This window comes from Lepidochelys olivacea (assembly GCF_965140295.1).
Source record: "Lepidochelys olivacea isolate rLepOli2 genome assembly, chromosome: 1".
Classification (NCBI taxonomy): domain Eukaryota; kingdom Metazoa; phylum Chordata; order Testudines; family Cheloniidae; genus Lepidochelys; species Lepidochelys olivacea.
This window is the reverse complement of record NC_140411.1, coordinates 1,842,999-1,862,429: the sequence shown is the minus strand read 5'-3', so window position 1 is coordinate 1,862,429 and position 19,431 is coordinate 1,842,999. Positions and strand designations below refer to the sequence as shown.

General features: G+C 43.8%; 1 protein-coding gene across 1 annotated transcript; it reads right to left on the bottom strand.

Moving 5' to 3' along the window:
• Nucleotides 1-3,781: 3,781 nt before the first annotated feature.
• Nucleotides 3,782-4,780, bottom strand: LOC311514576 (olfactory receptor 52K2-like; the record flags this gene model as incomplete). The annotated part of the gene is made up of 1 exon (XM_084617144.1): nt 3,782-4,780. One exon carries the CDS (start codon nt 4,778-4,780, stop codon nt 3,782-3,784), a length of 999 nt encoding a protein of 332 aa, XP_084473270.1.
• Nucleotides 4,781-19,431: the final 14,651 nt, after the last annotated feature.

Here is a 19,431-nt window from a genome sequence, read left to right as displayed (position 1 = left end):
TTATATTTATGACAGTCTCTAAGGTGCCACAAGTACTCCTGTTCTTTTTATCCTGTGGGTGTTACCGAGGAGCAAACACATTTGAAATACTGGTACAGAGACAGTATTCATAACTATAGGTTCAAAAATAATACATGCATACAAATAGGGTAACCATATTCAGGAAATCATAACGTTTCCATTGATATCTTACATGATATACATTATAATACATACCATAATAATATCACTGTGGTAAGTATGGGTGTTGCTTTGCACTTCACCCCTCCCCCCTTAGTTTACTGCAGGAGTGTTAATCACAGAGATCTGCCTCAGTTTCCTCTTCCACACAGTAGACCAGGTTTATTAGATTCCCCTGCTGTGACAAGATTTGACCTTGTTTACAGGTGTTAGTGAGAAACATTATCCCCATAGGGCTGCTTGTTTACTACTCCTAGCTTGTCCAAAAGCTTTTTCCTAATATCATGCATATTACATCTTTTCATAGGAATTACCACCTGTACCAAATTCTTTATCTTTTAACACGCCCACCAAATCTTTTGTCACAGGTAGGCATTTTCAAGTATTTTTATTATAACACATTTTTTGCTTGGACAGTTTCATTTGTTCAAAACACATTGTGTCTTTCAAATCCTCCCCGACTCTTAACACATGTTTAATTACTGATGTTCATTTCCCCTCAGTGTTCCCTTCAGTGTGGGATCTCAGTCTAAGGTCATTTTTGCTGTCGTGGTTTTCCAGGGTCTGGTGAGGTGAGGATGTAAGGGGACTTTGCATACTGAATAGCCCTCTCTGGAGCTGCTTCCCAACCCCAGGATTATGCTCAAGCAAAAAATCCACCAACTCCCATTTCATGCTTTCCTTGTCATCCCCAGTCCCAGCACTGGGACCTAGAGAGCTGTGATCTGTGCTCTCTGGAATAAGAGGTGTGTCTTCTCCCAGCAGCTATTTCATAGCTGATTTCTGTGTCTTCCAACCCTGGTCCAAAGCCTGACCAGTGTAAGTTTCTTACCCAGTGTGCCCCCAACCTCAATGTGGAAAGGACAATGCACCAGCCCCTGTTCCTGAGCCGATTTCCCTTTACACTTCAAACAACACACTTGTGATCTGGTGTGCCTGGGGCAGCCCTCAATGGAAATGCCGAGGTCAGGACTGGCTGCAAAAGGGAGAGCAGATACTCCCAAGACTGGCGGGTAACACTGAAATTAAAGTCCCCAAACAGTCACAAACAGTGCTTCTTATCCCCCACACTGGTTATCAATAAATAAGAAAAGAAATCACACAGTCCTCGGGTTGCATTCAAGTTCTCTGTTTCCCAATCAGCACCTAGGTCCAATAGAGTGAGAAGCTTCTTAAAAAAAACTCTGCTCATATACTCAAAATGTTCTTCTGACCCCAAAGAGTCAGCCCTGTCACCAGGTCAGTATATTTGGATCTTATCCAAAATACCACGCTGCCAGCCAATCCTTAATGTTTAAAACTAAAGGTTTATTATAAAGAAAAAAGAAAGAACAAGAAGAGAGGTGTTAAATGGTAAAACTGTCACAGACATACAAAGACTTCAGAGTCTATATATCAGGTTCCCAGCAGTATTGGTGAGTTTGCTGGCTTGAAAGTCCCTCTGGAGCACGTCCACAGCTTGGCTGGGTCATTCAGTCCTTTCAGAGCTTCAGTTTGTAGCAAAGTTCCTCCAGAGGTAAGAGGCAGGGTTGAGGGAAAATGGAGAAACTGCAAATGCCTTTCAAAGTCTTTTCCCATGTGGCCTGTGCTTCCTTTGTTTCAAACACAAGCTGCCCAGAACATGGCTTGAAAGCCTTAGAGTTCTGTCCATAGGCATGTCCCTGTGTGTCTTGCTGAGCCATAAGGTGTATCTGCCTTCTCTCAAGAGGTCAGTTGTATGGCAGTGGTCCTCAATGAGCCATCAAGCTGGCTAGGCAGTGCTGATGCCAAACTGACTTGGGGTGTCACCCAGAAGCATGGCAAAAGTTTGAAATACAGAGATATGCATCTATAACTCATAATACAAAGGTAATACAAATGCATGCATGAGATTATCATATCTGGCAAATTATAACATTTTTGCAGATACCTCACATGGTATATCTCGTACAACTCATTGTGATATTTTACTATAGTATTATTCACAATATTGCCTCAATCATAGAATCATAGACTATCAGGGTTGGAAGGGACCCCAGAAGGTCATCTAGTCCAACCCCCTGCTCGAAGCAGGACCAATTCCCAGTTAAATCATCCCAGCCAGGGCTTTGTCAAGCCTGACCTTAAAAACCTCTAAGGAAGGAGATACTACCACCTCCCTAGGTAACTCATTCCAGTGTTTCACCACCCTCTTAGTGAAAAAGTTTTTCCGAATATCCAATCTAAACCTCCCCCACTGCAACTCGATTGTCCCCCAGACTCCATACACTGTTGCAACACTGTTCTAGGTAAAAACTATAAAGAAGATTTATTAACTGCAGAAAGATCATTTAAAATCTATTAGCCCATCCACAGAAAAGTCTATCAGGTGGAGATAAGCTTCTTCCATGGCCCATTATGTTGACTGAGGGCCCATCAAGTTGAATAGTCCATTCACACCATAATTTTTCCATTAGCACCTCACATGATAAATTTTGTACAAGATTTGTTTTAATAATATAACAATGGTGAATACGGGGATGCCAGGGTGCTGCTTTGGGGTACAGAGTGTCACAGCAATAAGTCTATGAAACTAGAGCTCTCTGAGGTCCAATTTTGTATTTTTATATAAGCCATACATCCAAGTCCTGGAAAAGACTGCATTCTGGTCTGTGCCACAGAAGAAAAGCAAGCCGAGGTATAAAGCAAAGGAAAATTAAAGAGTGATTTCCCCACTACCCATCACACACACAACACGTGGCCCCCTGACAATGATTAGGGGTATGGAATGGCTGCCATATGAGGCGAGATTAATAAGACCGGGACTTTTCAGTTTGGAAAAGAGAGGACCATGGTGGGGGAGGGCATGAGAAAGGTCTATAAAAATAATGACTGGTGTGGAAAAATTGAATAAGGAAATCTTATTTACTCCTTTATATAACACAGGAACTGAGTGTCATCCAATGACATTAATAGGCAGCAGATTTAAAACAAAGAAAAGAAAGTATTTCTTCATAGTCAACCTGTGGAACTGTTTGCCAGAGGATATCATCAAGGCCAAAACTATAACATGGCTCCAAAAAGAATTAGATCAGTTCCAGGAGGAGAGGTCAATCAATAGCTATTAGCCAGTATGGGCAGGGATGGTGTCCCTAGCCTCTGTTTTCCAGAAGCTGGGAGTGGAAGAGAGGGCATGAATCATTTGATGATTGTGATGTTCTTTTAATTTGCATGGAAGCACCTGGAATGGGCCACTGTCAGAACATAGGTACTCTATCTGTCCCCCACTGTAAACCCATTAGATCACACTCTGTTTCCAAGCTAAGGTAGAACCCAGGAGCCCTGACGGGGTCTCTCTCTCTATCCATAGACTTAGTAACAAAGTAAGAATATACATTAAAATTTTAAACCTAACCAGTGTCCCTCAAGTGACCGGCCACAGGATGTCATGATATGTTAGTATTAGAGCTGAGTGAGTCAAATATTTATTTAATTTTACGTCTTTTAGATAGAAATTAGCTGATAGGAGCATTAAACGAATAGCTAAATTACATGCGAAAAATTAGATTTTTCAAGAGACTAATGGCCCCAGGAATCACCCTTAAAGTTGCCACCCCGACCAAAATCTGTAATGGAGAAAACTTTAGGTCCCTTTATGAGTAAATAGCCGGAGCAGCCTGTCCCAGATCTGTTTGGTCCTCACCCCATAGATGATGGGATGTAGCATTGGGGGCACGAGCAGGTAGGCGTTGGCAATAAGAATGTGGAAATGCAGGGCCACATTCTGACCAAACCGGTGTGTGAGGAGGGAGAAGAGTGCAGGGATGTAAAAAGCCAAAATGACACAGAGGTGGGAGCTGCAAGTCCCAAGAGTCTTGAGCCGGGCATCCCTTCTGGAGAGGCTGAAGATGGCCCTGAGGATCTGGATATAGGACACAGTGATAAAAAAAAAATCCAGACTGATCAAACAGAATGCCACAGAGAGGCTGTAGTAACTACTGACGCGGATATCGGCACAGGCCAGCTTCACCACGGCTATGTGCTCACAGTATGAGTGGGAGATGATTGTGGTTCTACAATATGGCCACCGCCTCGCCAGGAAGGGAAAAGGCAGGACAAGTACGCTGCCACGCAGCACCACGGCCAGGCCAATCTTGGACACCACGGAGTTTGTCAGGATGGTGGAATGTCTCAGGGGATGGCAGATGGCCACGTAGCGATCCAAAGCCATGGCCACGAAGATCCCAGACTCCATCACTGAGAAGCAGTGAATGAAGTACATCTGGGTGAGGCAGGCACTGAAATCTATTTCCCTGGAATTCAACCAGAAGATGCTCAGCATTTTGGGCAGGATGGATGTGGACAGGACCAGGTCGCTGACAGCCAGCATGCAGAGGAAATAGTACATGGGCTCATGGAGGCTTGGCTCTATCTTCACAATGAACAGAATGGTGAAGTTCCCCAAGATGGCTAAGGCATAGATCATACAGAAGGGGATGGAGATCCAGACATTGGCTGCCTCCAGGCCAGGAATGCCCATCAGGATGAAGGTGGAGGGGTTGGTGAAGTCGGTTGTGTTGGAATCAGACATGGAGTAGGGAAGAATGTGTCCACATGTAAGACAGAATGGTGTCTCCTTCATGTAACATATGTTCCCCCTGACTTCCTCTATGTTTCCAGGGTGTATGGTGAGGGTCGGAGTACAAAAGCTTAGACAGAAAGGCAATGTTAATATTAGACACTACATGCACTACTGGGGGCTGTTCTCATGGGGGAAGCAGATCGGTCGCTCCTCACACACTGATACATGACATTTTCGTTATTCAGATAAATGAATTATTAACTGACTTTACTAATGTCAATTCCATATTTCATGGTGCTCCACATTTCAATAATTCCTACACGTCATGGTGTGGGAAACCTTAAGAGGCACCAGCAGGAAACACAAGTATGGATACAGACATTCTTGTTAAACTCTGTTCTTGTTAAACCCTGGATTTGTGCTGGAAATGGCCTACCGTGATTACCATGCACATTGTATGGAGAGTGGTCACTTTAGATAAGCTATTACCAACAGGAGACTGGGTTTGTGTGTTGGGGGGGGTGCGAGAAAACCTGGATTTCTGCTGGAAATGGCCCAACCTGATTATCATACACATTGTAAGGAGAGTGATCACTTTAGATAAGCTATTACCAGCAGGAGAGTGGGATGGGGGGAGGTATTTTTTCATGCTTTGTGTGTATATAATAAGATCTTCTACACTTTCCATAGTATGCATCTGATGAAGTGAGCTGTAGCTCACGAAAGCTTATGCTCAAATAAATTGGTTAGTCTCTAAGGTGCCACAAGTACTCCTTTTCTTTTTGCGAATACAGACTAACACGGCTGTTACTCTGAAACCTGTCAAGTATGGATACTGGTTATCCATCATTGTTCCTTAATTAAATGAAAGCCAGCTCGGAAGTTCACGGTGTTGGGAGTTCCCCATCACCCAGTTGCTCAAAATCTGAGAGTGAAAAAAATGAAACCTTTTCCAAGATGTGTACCATGGGAAACATTCAAACTAGAACAAACCTCAGGGAAAGGACCTGAGTGTCATTGATAGCAGCTCCATGGAAACACCTGTCCATTCGCAGCACTGGCCAAAACAAAGACAATATTCAGATAACTAAGGAATTGGATGGAGAATAACCTGTTCTGGTTATGCACTCAGTTTTGGTCACCCAATCTCTCTAAAGGATGTAGCATTTTAAAGGGGGTTTCCAAGACATGCTATGAGAATGAGGGAGGTTGTCATATGCAGAGATACTGAAAAGTCTGTAACAGTTGAGTTTGGGGAAGAGACAAAGAAGGTGGCATATGATAGAGGAGAGAAAAATAAAGAACGGAACTGATTACATCCACATGGACAAACAGAGAACAGTTCCCAACCAGTAATATCTATTGACATTTAATGCTACAAAAGGGTTAATTCCCCAAAGCTGAGGAAAATTATCCAGACATTTCAAAAGGATCTTGAAAAACTGGAGAGGTTGCAGAAAAGAGTGACAGAAATAAAATGGTTCTTTGTAACAACCATGTAAAAGAAGCAGTGAGAGATAAAAAGGCATCTATTAAAAAGTGGAAGTCAAATCCTAGTGAGGTAAATAGAAAGGACCATAAACACTGCCAAATTAAGTGTAAAAATGTAATGAGAAAAGCCAAAAAGGAGATTGAAGAACAGCTAGCCCAAAACTTAAAAGGTAATAGCAATATGTTTTTTTAAGTACATCAGAAGCAAGAAGACTGCTGACCAACCAGTGGGGCCACTGGACAATTGAGATACAAAAGGAGCACTTAAAGACAATAAAGTCATTGTGGAGAAACTAAATGAATTCTTTGCTTTTGTCTTCATGGCTGAGGATGTTAGGAAGATTCCCAAACCTGAGCTGTCCTTTGCAGGTGACAAATCTGAGGAATTGTAACAGATTGAAGTGTCATTAGAGGAGGTTTTGGAATTAATTGAGAAACGTAACAGTAACAAGTCACCGGGACCAGATGGCATCACCCAAGAGTTCTGAAAGAACTCAAATGTGAAATTGCAGAACTATTAACTATGGTTTGTAACCTGTCCTTTCAATCAGCTTCTGTACCCAATGACTGAAAGATAGCTAATGTAATGCCAATATTTAAAAAGGGCTCTAGAGGTGATCCAGGCAACTACAGACCAGTAAATCTAACTTCTGTACTGGGCAAATTAGTTGAAACAATAGTAAAGAATAAAATTGTCAGACACAGAGAAGAACATAAATTGTTGGGTAAAAGTCAACATGGCTTCTGTAAGGGGAAATCGTGCCTTACTAATCTCTTCGAGTTCTTTGAAGGGGTCAACAAACGTGTGGACAAGGGGGATCCAATGGACACAGTGTACTTAGATTTCCAGAAAGCCTTTGACGAGGTCCCTGACCAAAGGCTCTTACGTAAATTAAGTTGTCATGGGATAAGAGGGAAGATTGTTTCATGGATTGAGAACTGGTTAAAAGACAGGGAACAAAGGGTAGGAATAAATGGTAAATTTTCAGAATGGAGAAGGGTAACTAGTGGTGTTCCCTGAGCGTCAGTCCTAGGACCAATCCTATTCGACTTATTCAGAAATGATCTGGAGAAAGGGGTAAACAGTGAGGTGGCAAAGTTTGCAGATGATACTAAACTGTTCAAGATAGTTAAGACCAAAGCAGACCATGAAGAACTTCAAAAAGTGATAGGACAACAAAATGTCAAATGAAATTTAATGTGGATAAATGTAAAGTAATGCACATTGGGAAAAATAACCCCAACCATACATACAATATGATGGGGGCTAGTTTAGCTACAACTAATCAGGAAAGAGATCTTGGAGGCATTGTGGATAGCTCTATGAAGACGTCCACGCAGTGGACAGCAGCAGTCAAGAAAGCAAACAGGATGTTAGGAATCATTAAAAAAGGGATAGAAAATATGATGGAGAATATCTTATTGCCCTTATGTAAACCCATGGTACGCCCGCATCTTGAATACTGTGTATAGATGCCATCTCCTCATCTCAAAAAAGGTATACTGGAATTAGAAAAGGTTCAGAAAAGGGCAACTAAAATGATTAGGGGTTTGGAACAGGTCCCATATGAGGAGAGATGAAAGAGGCTAGGACTTTTCAGCTTGGAAAAGAGGAGACTGAGGGGGGATATGATAGAGGTATATAAAATCATGAGTGGTGTGGAGAAACTGAATAAGGAAAAGTTATTTACTTGTTCCCATAATATAAGAACTAGGGGCCACCAAATGAAATGAATGGGCAGCAGGTTTAAAACAAATAAAAGGAAGTTCTTCTTCACTCAGTGCACAGTCAACCTGTGGAACTCCTTGCCTGAGGAGGTTGTGAAGGCTAGGACTATAACAGGGTTTAAAAGAGAACTAGATAAATTCATGGAGGTTAAGTCCATTAATGGCTATTAGCCAGGTTGGGTAAGGAATGGTGTCCCTAGCCTCTGTTTTTCAGAGGGTGGAGATGGATGGCAGGAGAGAGATTACTTGATCATTACCTGTTAGATTCACTCCCTCTGGGGCACCCGGCACTGGCCACTGTCAGCAGACAGGATACTGGCCTGGATGGACTTTTGGTCTGACCCAGTACGGCCATTCTTCTTACGTTCATCAGCAGCGGGTGGGGGTGCACAGAAAAGTGTTACATTTTGGTCCATGATACTAGAGCAAACTTATCACCAGTAGAATAGGTCCTGGGATGCTTCATGGCTATGTAGGGTGGAAAGGACCACCAACATATTCTCTAGCCCATCATTCCCATGTTGCACTGTGTTTGTTGAGAGGTGAGCTCCTCAGCAAGAGACGGGTACCTGTGATTTCTGAGACAGAAGCGTCTTCCCAGGGAATCCCCTTCAGGTAGCCGTGTCCCACACCTCTCTCACCCCAATATCATCAGCAGCATCCCACACCGAGAGCTGACACAGGGGTGTGCACCGTTTTTAATATAGCTCTGTGCAATCCCAGGGGGGATCACTCTGCCTCTAGGGGAGAAGCAGCATCTGAATGTAAACAGGCTGGAGGCAGGCCTGTCTGCACTTCTGTGTTCTTTATCCAGCATTAGGAGTAAACAGTAATTAAGGGACCTGCCCAAAGGGAGATGGGAACTCTTGGGCTCTGTGCTGAGTCAGAGAGGAATTGGCTGCTCTGTGAATTTGTGCATATTTAAAAATGATAGTTTATTAGTAAAAAAATAGGGATGATGCCTAGGTGTCCTTACGGCCTGATACCCTGTAAATGCCCAGGATAGCTGGGTAGATAGTAGACAGACAGATCTGGAGAAAGATCACTGAGGGGAGGTACAAACCCTTTCAGCAGACAGACAGGGATGTTGCTAAGGGATCAGAAATCAGTAATTCTCATCAGTAACTATCATCCTACTAAAACAACGAGGAGTCCTGTGGCACTTAAAGACTAACAAATTAATTTGGGCATAAGCTTTCATGGGCTGGAACCCACTTCGTCAGATGCATGAAGTCTTCCCTTTTAAGCCCTGGAATGAGACTGAAAGAATTCTCCTGTCCGAGGTAAACGGGGCTGCCCTGTCCACCTCTATTCAAGTTACTAAGACTGGCAAATGTGGTTTGACCTTTGTCTGCAGCTAAAGGCAAAGGGATTTGGCTGGATTATTGTGTTGATTATTTATTATCATTATTTGTATTGTGGAAGCCTCCAGAGGCCCCGCTCTAGTTCAGAGCCATTTGTTCTGGGTCCTTCATAAACACAGGAGCTACAGCCAGTTGACCAAGGAGCTTATAAATCACATTAAGAGAAGACACAGTTACTGTGTGTATCAAATGAGAAAGGGGACAAGAGGGGAGCTAGGGGAGCAATACCCTTAGAATGGGTGGCTACCTTGGTTGCTGGGAGGGTTTGAGATATCTAAAACGCATGGCCCTGCCCTGCCTGTTAGAAGCGTGTCCTGGGCCTCTAAGACCAGAGCACGTGTTCGGGGGAACTAGATTGGGCCTAGCAAGAATGGGCCATTGAGTGGCTGCTGCACCAGACACACAGCTGGGAGCGCGTGGCTCTCCGTTAGCTTTTGTAACTCTGCGTTAGTTCTAATCACACCTCCCTTCCTTGACTGCAGTCTGTGCCTCCTTCTCATGATTTCCCAAGAAAACCCATGATATCAGAGGGGAGACCAGAAGAGTGGGCAGAGAAAAGAGGGCTGTAGTGAAGGAACAAAGGTGCCATTCTAGAGATCGAACAGCTGAAATTCCCCAAGGAGTTGAAACTCTCAGGTAATGAAGCAGACTCCAGGAAGAGATTTTTGAGATAAATCAATGTAAGCAGCTAGGTTTGGTGAGAAAGACCAGGAGAAAATTGCAATTTCTTAAACATTACAGGACTTGAGGCAGTGTCTACATTAGCACTTTTGTTGGCAAAGTTTTGTCGGCCACAGCTGTGAAAAAACACACTCCTGATGAACAAAAATGCTGGCGTGGACAACGCTATGTCAGCAGGAGGCGCTCATCGGTGGTGGTTTAATTATTCATGCAGGAGAGCTCTATCCCATCGGCATAGAGTGGTTACATGGCAGACCTTACATCAGCTCATCTACAATGGTACAGCTGAGCCACTGCAAGGACTGGGTGTAGCTATAGTCTCAGTCAGGCAGACAGAGCCGGTTATTACACAGTTTTGCAGAAATTTCAAGAGCCCTGAATAGAGCAAAAGAGCAACCATTCAAAAGGCAAAAGTTTCACTTTAGAAGATAAAAAAGGCAAGTCCCTTTAAGAATTCCTGACAAATGTAAGCAGGGGAACAGTCCTGCTCCTGTGGGGAACTTTCCTGGCTTAAAGAAAAGGAGGACTTGTGGCACCTTAGAGACTAACGAATTAATTTGAGCATAAGCTTTCGTGAGCTACATGCATCCAGTGGAATGCATCCAGCTCATGCATCCAGTGGAAAATACAGTGAGGACGCATTTTTTCATGTTCTGTGTGTATATAAATCTCCTCACAGTATTTTCCACTGAATGCATCCGATGAAGTGAGCTGTAGCTCACGAAAGCTTATGCTCAAATTAATTTGTTAGTCTCTAAGGTGCCACAAGTCCTCCTTTTCTTTTTGCGAATACAGGCTAACACGGCTGCTACTCTGAAACTGTAAGGAGAGAGATCAAGGAAGGTGAGCTATTACCAGCAGGAGAGTGGGAGGGAAAAAAACCTTTTTTTCGTGATAATGAAGGTGGGCCATTTCCAGCAGTTGACAAGAACCTGCAAGGAACAGTAGGTGGGGGGGAGGGAATAAATATGGGAAAATAATTTTACTTTGTGTAATGAGCCATCCACTCCCAGTCTTTGTTTAAGCCTTAGTTAATTGTATCCAGTTTGCAAATTAATTCCAATTCAGAAGTCTTTCTTTGGAGTCAGTTGGCAATTCTTCAACAAAAAAACTTCAAAAACAGACTCCAATGAGAGACTGCTGAATTGGAATTAATTTGCAAACTGGATACAAATAATGAAGGCTTGAATAAAGACTGGGAGTGGATGGCTGATGACACAAAGTAAAACTATTTCCCCATGTTTATTTCCCCCCTACAGTTCCTCGGACGTTGCACTTTGGACTTCTGGTCTTCTGCTTTCTGTCTGCATAACAAGAACCAGGGGAGAGGGTGAAGGGAAAGCCCTGTAACATCTTGGTGCCATATTCGGATGCATCATGTTGGATGAGTGAATAGCAACCAGATAAGTCCTCGTCCCCAACAGTCCACTGAATTTCATCTGCCATTGTGTTTCCCAGTCCCCTGTTTTGTGAGATCGCTTTGTAGCTCTTCAGAGTCATTCTCACCATTTATTCCTACCCTTCTTTTAACAGGAGTACGTTGCAATGCTTTCAGGTTCATCCTACATGGCAAGCCTTTTGTTATCTTAATCACCCATCCTCAGTTTATAAACAAATTCCTTGCCCCAAGGGTGGAGGCCACAGAGAACTCATCACATATCACACTGAAGCTGTGTTGCAGGTGACAGCTCCATCTCCGGTCTGGCGTGCACTATGACCAGACATCCGGTGCAAAACTGAAGGTGGGCTAGAGACCCCCAAACTCCCTAAATGGTGCCTCTGCCCAGCTGGGCTCCTTCTGCTCCAGAGTGGGATGGAAGCTATTTCTGTCTGACAAGGAGCCTGCCTGCAGGTAAAACGCGGCAGGGGCTGCGGTGGGTTAATGACCTGTCGCCTTCCCCAACCCTGCAGAGAGACTCCCAGATCCCTTTTAGATTGGACTTTCCAGTTGAAAAATGAGTACCTGGAAACCCTAAATGGCACCCAGATGCAGAAGCCAGACTCCAACTGGTGGAGAAGCTAGGAGTTGGAGGAGGTCCCATATGTTTGGCACCCTTCATCTAGATAGATGGTGATGAGCTAAAGCATAATGTCCAAATGTGGCTGCAACCTTTAACATAGAGGATACATTGAAGTAGGTTGGCACAGGGGCTTTCCTAAGTTCATACCCTTTTAAAGTTAAGAGGTACACCACAATTTGGAACTTGGAAAGAACCCAAATAACCAGTTAGGACAAAAATAACAAATATAATTCCTAACCACAAAAGGGCCATGGTAAAGTATGGATGTATATGATAATAGGTTAAAATAATGAATACACTAACTGATAGGAAAAAGACGATCCAATATTAGTAAGATGAGGAAATGCAAATAAGAAAAAGGAGAAAAAAAACCCTATTGAATATGCATGAAATATAATGGCGTCAATGTAACATATTATAAAAGTGACATTCCAGCCTAGGGCTGGTAGGAGAGAGATGTAGTCCTTGGGAGGTGCCAGAATGATGGCCACTGGTGATAATGGGGAAGGTGATGGTGATATGGAAGATGATGACCAACGTTTCAAGTTATTCTACAGGAAAAAGTGAGAATATATGGATGGGCAGATGTACATTCTGTAGTATCTTCATCTACCTTACTGAGTTGGGGTGTTTCTGACTGCACTAAATATATGAATAAACTACATTTGTAAATATAAAGAGTTCCAATAGTGTGAGCATTGCAACTGTGCACATCGGGGTTCCCAAGTAAAGAATAGTTTAAATAAATTTCTCCCTGATCTTGGGGCAAGAACCTGTCAACCCTCAAAGTGATATCTGGGGATTCTTAAATAATCAATATTATTAATACATAATCTAAAGAGCGGGCAACAAGATGTATCTGCCCACTACCCCTGGACATAACCCACTAAACCCAACTCCTCATCCAGACCTGAGGGTCTCTCTCTCCGAAAAGTTAGTAACTAAGTAAAAATATACATTAAAATTTTAAACCTACCCAGGGTCCCTTAAGTCACTGAAACAAGATGTCAGACCATGTTAATATTAGAGCTGAGTGAGTGTAATATTTATTTAATTGTATTTCTTTTAAACAGGAATTAGACACAGTGCTCCTGTCAGCTAATTGTTAAATTATCTGCAAAAAAATCTAGATTTTCAAGAGCTGAAGTAGCCCCTGGAATCACAGTTAAAGTTCTCTACCCTTCACCAAAATCTGGGAGTGGGGGAGGGAGATGGAAATGATCCAGTGAGTAACAGAGGGAGGTAGAATAGAGGAGCAAGTGACAAAGGTTGGGCCTTGGGGGGAAGAGGCAGAGCAGGGGTGGAGTCTTGGTAGAAGAGGTCGGGCGAGGGGCAGGGTTTTGTGGACCCAGTTACCAGTAATTAGAAAGGTGGCATCCCACTGAGTTGTACATGAACTGATTCCCTAGGTTGTCATGCACAATAAGGTCTGGGAAGTGTTTAATGTCTTTGTTAGGGGGCTTATTCCTTCACCCACTTACTTCCCTGGTCCTTCTCTCATGAACAGAGAGCAACAATACCCGAAGTCCAAAGGTGCAAACAATTCGATGTTTATTGGGGTGAACTTCCAGCAAGCGTGATTCCAGTTTCCTTCCTTGGGTGTTCCCCTTCCCAGCTTTGACACCACAGAGCCTTACAATGTGTCCCTGTTCCCATTCCTGCCCTTAGCCAAACGTGATTCCAATTTCCCCACCCCCATTCCCTGTTCCCATTTCCCACCCCCCTTACTTCCTGATTGACTGCAGACTATATAGTAAAACTTGTGTTCTGCTTAGCTATAACTTAACCTATCATTTTCATGAAATTTAACCAGTCCTAACATATTGTAACATGATTATGTAACCATTATATCCCACCACCTTCATTAGTTTAAACCCAGCAAAATTAATTATACAGCAGACAAGAACAATCCCAGAACCAGACAGAGATTATACAGACAAACAATGGGGAAATGGGGACTACAGTGATAGAACAACACAGAAAAGAGGATTTCACATCCCAGCTATTGATAAGTGAGTTCTTGCCAGACAGGATGCTATCAAACTAAGTTTCCTTTTACATCTTCTTGGCTCTTCCCTTTCTCTGTAGGGGATAGGCACTATCAGGACATGATTGTATCCTAACAGCCCCATAGCACCTTCTTTCAAGGTGACTAGTTTGGGATGTGAGGAGGTGGCCGGTCGCTTTCCAGCTTATGGCTGCCTCTGCTGCTTAGCCAAAGGCCTTAGCCTAAGAACAGGGCCTCAGACGGTCACAGGGAGAGAAGGCCCTTACACCGGCAGACAGTGACTTTGATTCTTTCTTTTATACCTCTAGAACTAGCTAAGTGATAAGAATACACCTAAATTCTTAGAGTCTAGGCCTTTACAGACAGGCTTGAATATCTATATCTGAACAGTCTTATTGCCAGTTTATTCAGTGATTCAGTGAAGAGGGCCCAGCACCATGTCACCATCCAGTTCTGCAAAGAGCTTGGTCTGAGGGCCAAAGCAACAGGAGAAAGCTTTAGGTCCCTTCATGAGTGAAGAGACAGAGCAGGCTATCCTGGATCTGTTTGGTCCTCACACCATAGATAGAATCATAGAATCATAGAATATCAGGGTTGGAAGGGACCCCAGAAGGTCATCTAGTCCAACCCCCTGCTCGAAGCAGGACCAATTCCCAGTTAAATCATCCCAGCCAGGGCTTTGTCAAGCCTGACCTTAAAAACCTCGAAGGAAGGAGATTCTACCACCTCCCTAGGTAACGCATTCCAGTGTTTCACCACCCTCTTAGTGAAAAAGTTTTTCCTAATATCCAATCTAAACCTCCCCCACTGCAACTTGAGACCATTACTCCTCGTTCTGTCATCTGCTATCATTGAGAACAGTCTAGAGCCATCCTCTTTGGAACCCCCTTTCAGGTAGTTGAAAGCAGCTATCAAATCCCCCCTCATTCTTCTCTTCTGCAGGCTAAACAATGATGGGGTTTAGCATGGGGGGCAGCAGAATGTACACGTTGGCAATAAGAGCGTGGAAATTTAGGGGCACATTGTGGCCAAATCGGTGCGTGACTAAGGAGAAGAGAGGTGGTATGTAAGAGACTAGAATGACACAGAGGTGGGAGCCACAGGTCTCAAAAGTCTTGAGCCGGGCGTCGTTTGTGGGGAGGCTGAAGATGGCCCTGAGGATCTCGATGTAGGACAGGGCAATAAAAAACCCATCCAGACCGGTCACCAAGAATGCCACAGAGAGGCCGTAGTAACTACTGACACGGACGTCACCGCAGGCCAGCTTCACCACAGCCATGTGCTCACAGTATGTATGTGGGATGATGTTGGTTCTGGAATATGGCACCTCCTCGCCAGGAAGGGGTAGGGCAATACGAGCATACCTCCACACAGTGCCACTGCCAGTCCGATCTTGGCCACGATGGGGTTTGCCAGGGTGGTGGAATGTCTCAGGGGATGGCAGATGGCCACGTAGCGATCCAAAGCCATGGCCACAAGGATCCCAGGCTCCATTGCTGAGAAGCAGTGAATGAAGTACAGCTGGGTGAGGCAGGCACTGAAATCGATCTCCCTGGAATTGAACTAGAAGATGCTCAGCATTTTGGGCATGGTAGACATGGATGTGACCAGGTCGGTGACAGCCAGCCAGAATGTTCACACCTGCTCATCTGCATCCCATATTAACACCATTCACCAGCGTTAGATTATGTGAAAGAATCTATAAACAACTAATAAAACAAGCTTTAACATATTTAACATCCCATGTCCACTTCTTTACACTATACATGACAATATTCATTAAAACAGTTTGTAGAACCAATAACATAATAATCATAGAATATCAGGGTTGGAAAGGACCTCAGGAGATCATCTAATCCAACCCCCTGCTCAAAGCAGGGCCACTCTCCAATTTTTGCTCTAGATTCCTAAATGGCCCCTTGAAGGATTGAACTCATAACCTTGGGTTTAGCAGGCCAGTGCTCAAACCACTGAGCTATCCCCCTACCCCCACTCTCTAAGTTTAACAGCCAGTAACCTCTTAGTAGTTCTCTGGGACTTTCTTAAGACTGGTGGTTTACTTGATTAGGAAGAAAACTAGTGTCAAGGTTTCTTCCCCACTCTGAACTGTAGGGTAAACATGTGGGGACCTGCATGAAAGACCCCCCTAAGCTTATTCTTACTATCTTAGGTTAAAAACTTCCTCAAGATACAATCTTTGCCTTGTCCTTGAACCCTATGCTGCCACCACCAATCGTGTTAAACAAAGAACAGGGAAAGAGCCCACTTGGAGATGTCTTCCCCCCGGAATATGCCACCAAGCCCTACAGCCCCTTTCCTGGGGAAGGCTTGATAAAAATCCTCACCAATTTGCATAGGTGAATACAGACCCAAACCCTTGGATCTTAAAAACAATGAAAAGGCAATCAGGATCTTAAAGGAAGAATTTTAATTAAAGAAAAAGGAAAAGAATCACCTCTGTAAAATCAGGATGGTAAATACCTTAGAGAGTAATCAGATTCAAAACATAGAGAATCCCTCTAGGCAAAACCTTAAGTTACAAAAAGACACAAAAACAGGAATATATATTCCATTCAGTACACCTTATTTTCTCAGCCATTTAAACAAAAGGAAATCTAATGCATTTCTAGCTAGATTACTTACTTACAAGTTCTAAGACTCCATTCCTGTTCTGTTCCTGGGAAAAGCATCACACAGACAGACAGAACCTTTGTCGTCCCGTCCCGTCCCCCTCCAGCTTTGAAAGTATCTTCTCTCCTCATTGGTCATTTTGGTCAGGTGCCAGCGAGGTTATCCTAGCTTCTTAACCCTTTACAGGTGAAAGGGTTTTGCCTCTGTCCAGGAGGGATTTTATAGTTCTGTATAGAGAAAGGTGGTTACCCTTCCTTTTATATTTATGACAACTAGCAATAATGCCTAAATCTCCATAGGATCTGATACCCTGCAAGTGCCCAGGATGGCTGGGTAGATAGTAGACAGACACATCTGGAGACAGATGATTGGGGGGAAATAGGAACACTCTCTGCAGGCACATGTGGCTATCACTAAAGGGTCACAGATAAGTTATTTTCATCAGTAACTGTCATTATACTGTGCCACAACTTTCACTGAAGGATCTTCAAATACCCTATCAAAGGAAAGTCCCTATGAACATATCACCATCATACAGATAGGTAAACTGAGACAAAAGGAGACATGAATAGGTCAGGTCTGACAGAGACTGAGTAGCAGTATGACAGAAAGAACCCAGGAGTCCTGATTTCCCTGCCATAACCATGGTCTCTCCATCACACCAAGAGGGAAAGGGACTCCCACTCTGGCAGGGGCTTTTCATTGGGTGGGATGCAGAGGGAAGGCTGGAAGAAGGATCCTGAGCCTTTGCCATCCTCTGAAGGTGCATCTCATGTTTTCAGAACTAGCTGGAGTTTGTGAGGTCCTCACTCCTGTGAGGTGTGAACTCCAGGACTCCACTTGCGCTCCACTCAGAAACCTACCAATGCATCACAGTCACTGGGGTCACTTTGGAGGAAGAGACTTAGTGAAAGCAACACCAGCAGAGTGCTCCTGTGGATAGAGTGCAGCCAGGGTCCTGTCCTGGGGACAGAGGCCTCCCCCTCCTCCCAAAGCTGGCACAGAACAAGGGGGGCACTATGGATGGGATAGAGACTGGATTAGTGTCTGCACTGGAGTTCTTCTCTCACTCTTGGTTCATTTCCTCCCAGTCTCTCACAGGTGGAATTGAAATCTAATGTTCCAAGCTGAGTCAGACTTTCCAGGACAGCACTAGCTGGAGGGTGCTCCAGTTCCCATATAGCTGAATTCTCTGCCTGCTCGTCTGGCTAATCAGGGATATTTCTCCAATGTGGAGCACCTTAGTTTTAAAGCTCTGGAATGAGACTGAACAAATTCTGCTGTCCGAGCTGAGCAGGTGTCTCGTGTCCATTTGTGTGTAACAAACCACAAAGGAGGTAGGCAGGGAGATGGAGGAGTAACAGCACTAAGAATGGGTGGTTACATAGGCTGTTGGGTGGGTGTAAGAGAGCTAGAATGCCCAGCCCTGCTGTGGCTGTTAGAAGTATGTCCTGTGCCTATAAGAGCAGAGCTCATGTTTGGGAGAACTAGATCGGGGCTTGTGAGAATGGACCATTGAGTGGCGGCTGCACCAAACAAACAGCTAGGAACACATATCTCTCCATTAGCTTTTGTATCTCCACTTCAGTTCATATCATGCTTCCCTTCTTAGACTGCAGATTGTGCCTCCTTCTTATGAATTCCTGTCATAAATATAAAGGGAAGGGTAAACACCTTAAAAATCCCTCCTGGCCAGAGAAAAAGCCCTTTCACCTGTAAAGGGTTAAGAAGCTAGGATAACCTTGCTGGTACCTGACCAAAATGACCAACGATGAGACAAGATACTTTCAATAGCTGGAGGGGGGAGAAACAAAGGCTCTCTCTGTCTGTGTGTTGTATTTTGCTGGGGACAGAACAGGAATGGAGTCTTAGAACTTAGTAAGTAATCAAGCTAGATCTGCATTAGATTCTGATTCCTTTAAATGGCTGAGAAAATAAGCTGTGCTGAATGGAATGGATATTCCTGCTTTTGTGTCTTTTTGTAACTTAAGGTTTTGCCTAGAGGGATTCTCTATGTTTTGAATCTGATTACCCTGTAAGGTATTGACCATCCTGATTTTACAGAGGTGATTCTTTTACTTTTTCTTCTATTGAAATTCTTCATTTAAGACCCTGATTGCTTTTTCATTGTTCTTAAGATCCAAACGTTTGGACTTTTATCAAGCCTTCCCCAGGAAAGGGGGTGTAGGGCTTGGGAGGATTTTGGGGGGAAAGACGTTTCCAAGTGGGCTCTTTCCCTGCTATATATTTGTTAGACGCTTGGTGGTGGTAGCAATAAAGTACAAGGGCAAAAGGTAAAATAATTTGTACCTTGGGGAAGTTTTAACCTAAGCTGGTAAAAATAAGCTTAGGGGGTTTTCATGCAGGTCCCCACATCTGTACCCTAGACTTCAGAGTTGGGAAGGAACCTTGCCAATTCCCAAGACAACCCCAGTACCAGAGGGGAGACCAGAGGAGAGGACAGAGAAAATCTCGCTGTGGTGAAGGAACAAAGGAGCCATCCTGGAGATGGAGCAACTGAAAGCCCCCAAGGAGATGAATCTCCCATGTCATGCAGTAGACACCAGGAAGAGATTGAGACAGAGTTTTGAGATATATCTTTTCAAGCAGCTGGTTTTGGTGAGAAAGAGGACCAGTAGAAAATAGCAATCTTCTTAAACAGTGCAAAGCTCAAGGCACTGAACGTCTTTACTATCGTGCCACTCAGACTTTGTCTACACTATAAGTTTTGTTGGTAAAACTTTTGTCAATCAGCGATGTGGAAAAAAAAAACCACCCTCCTGATTG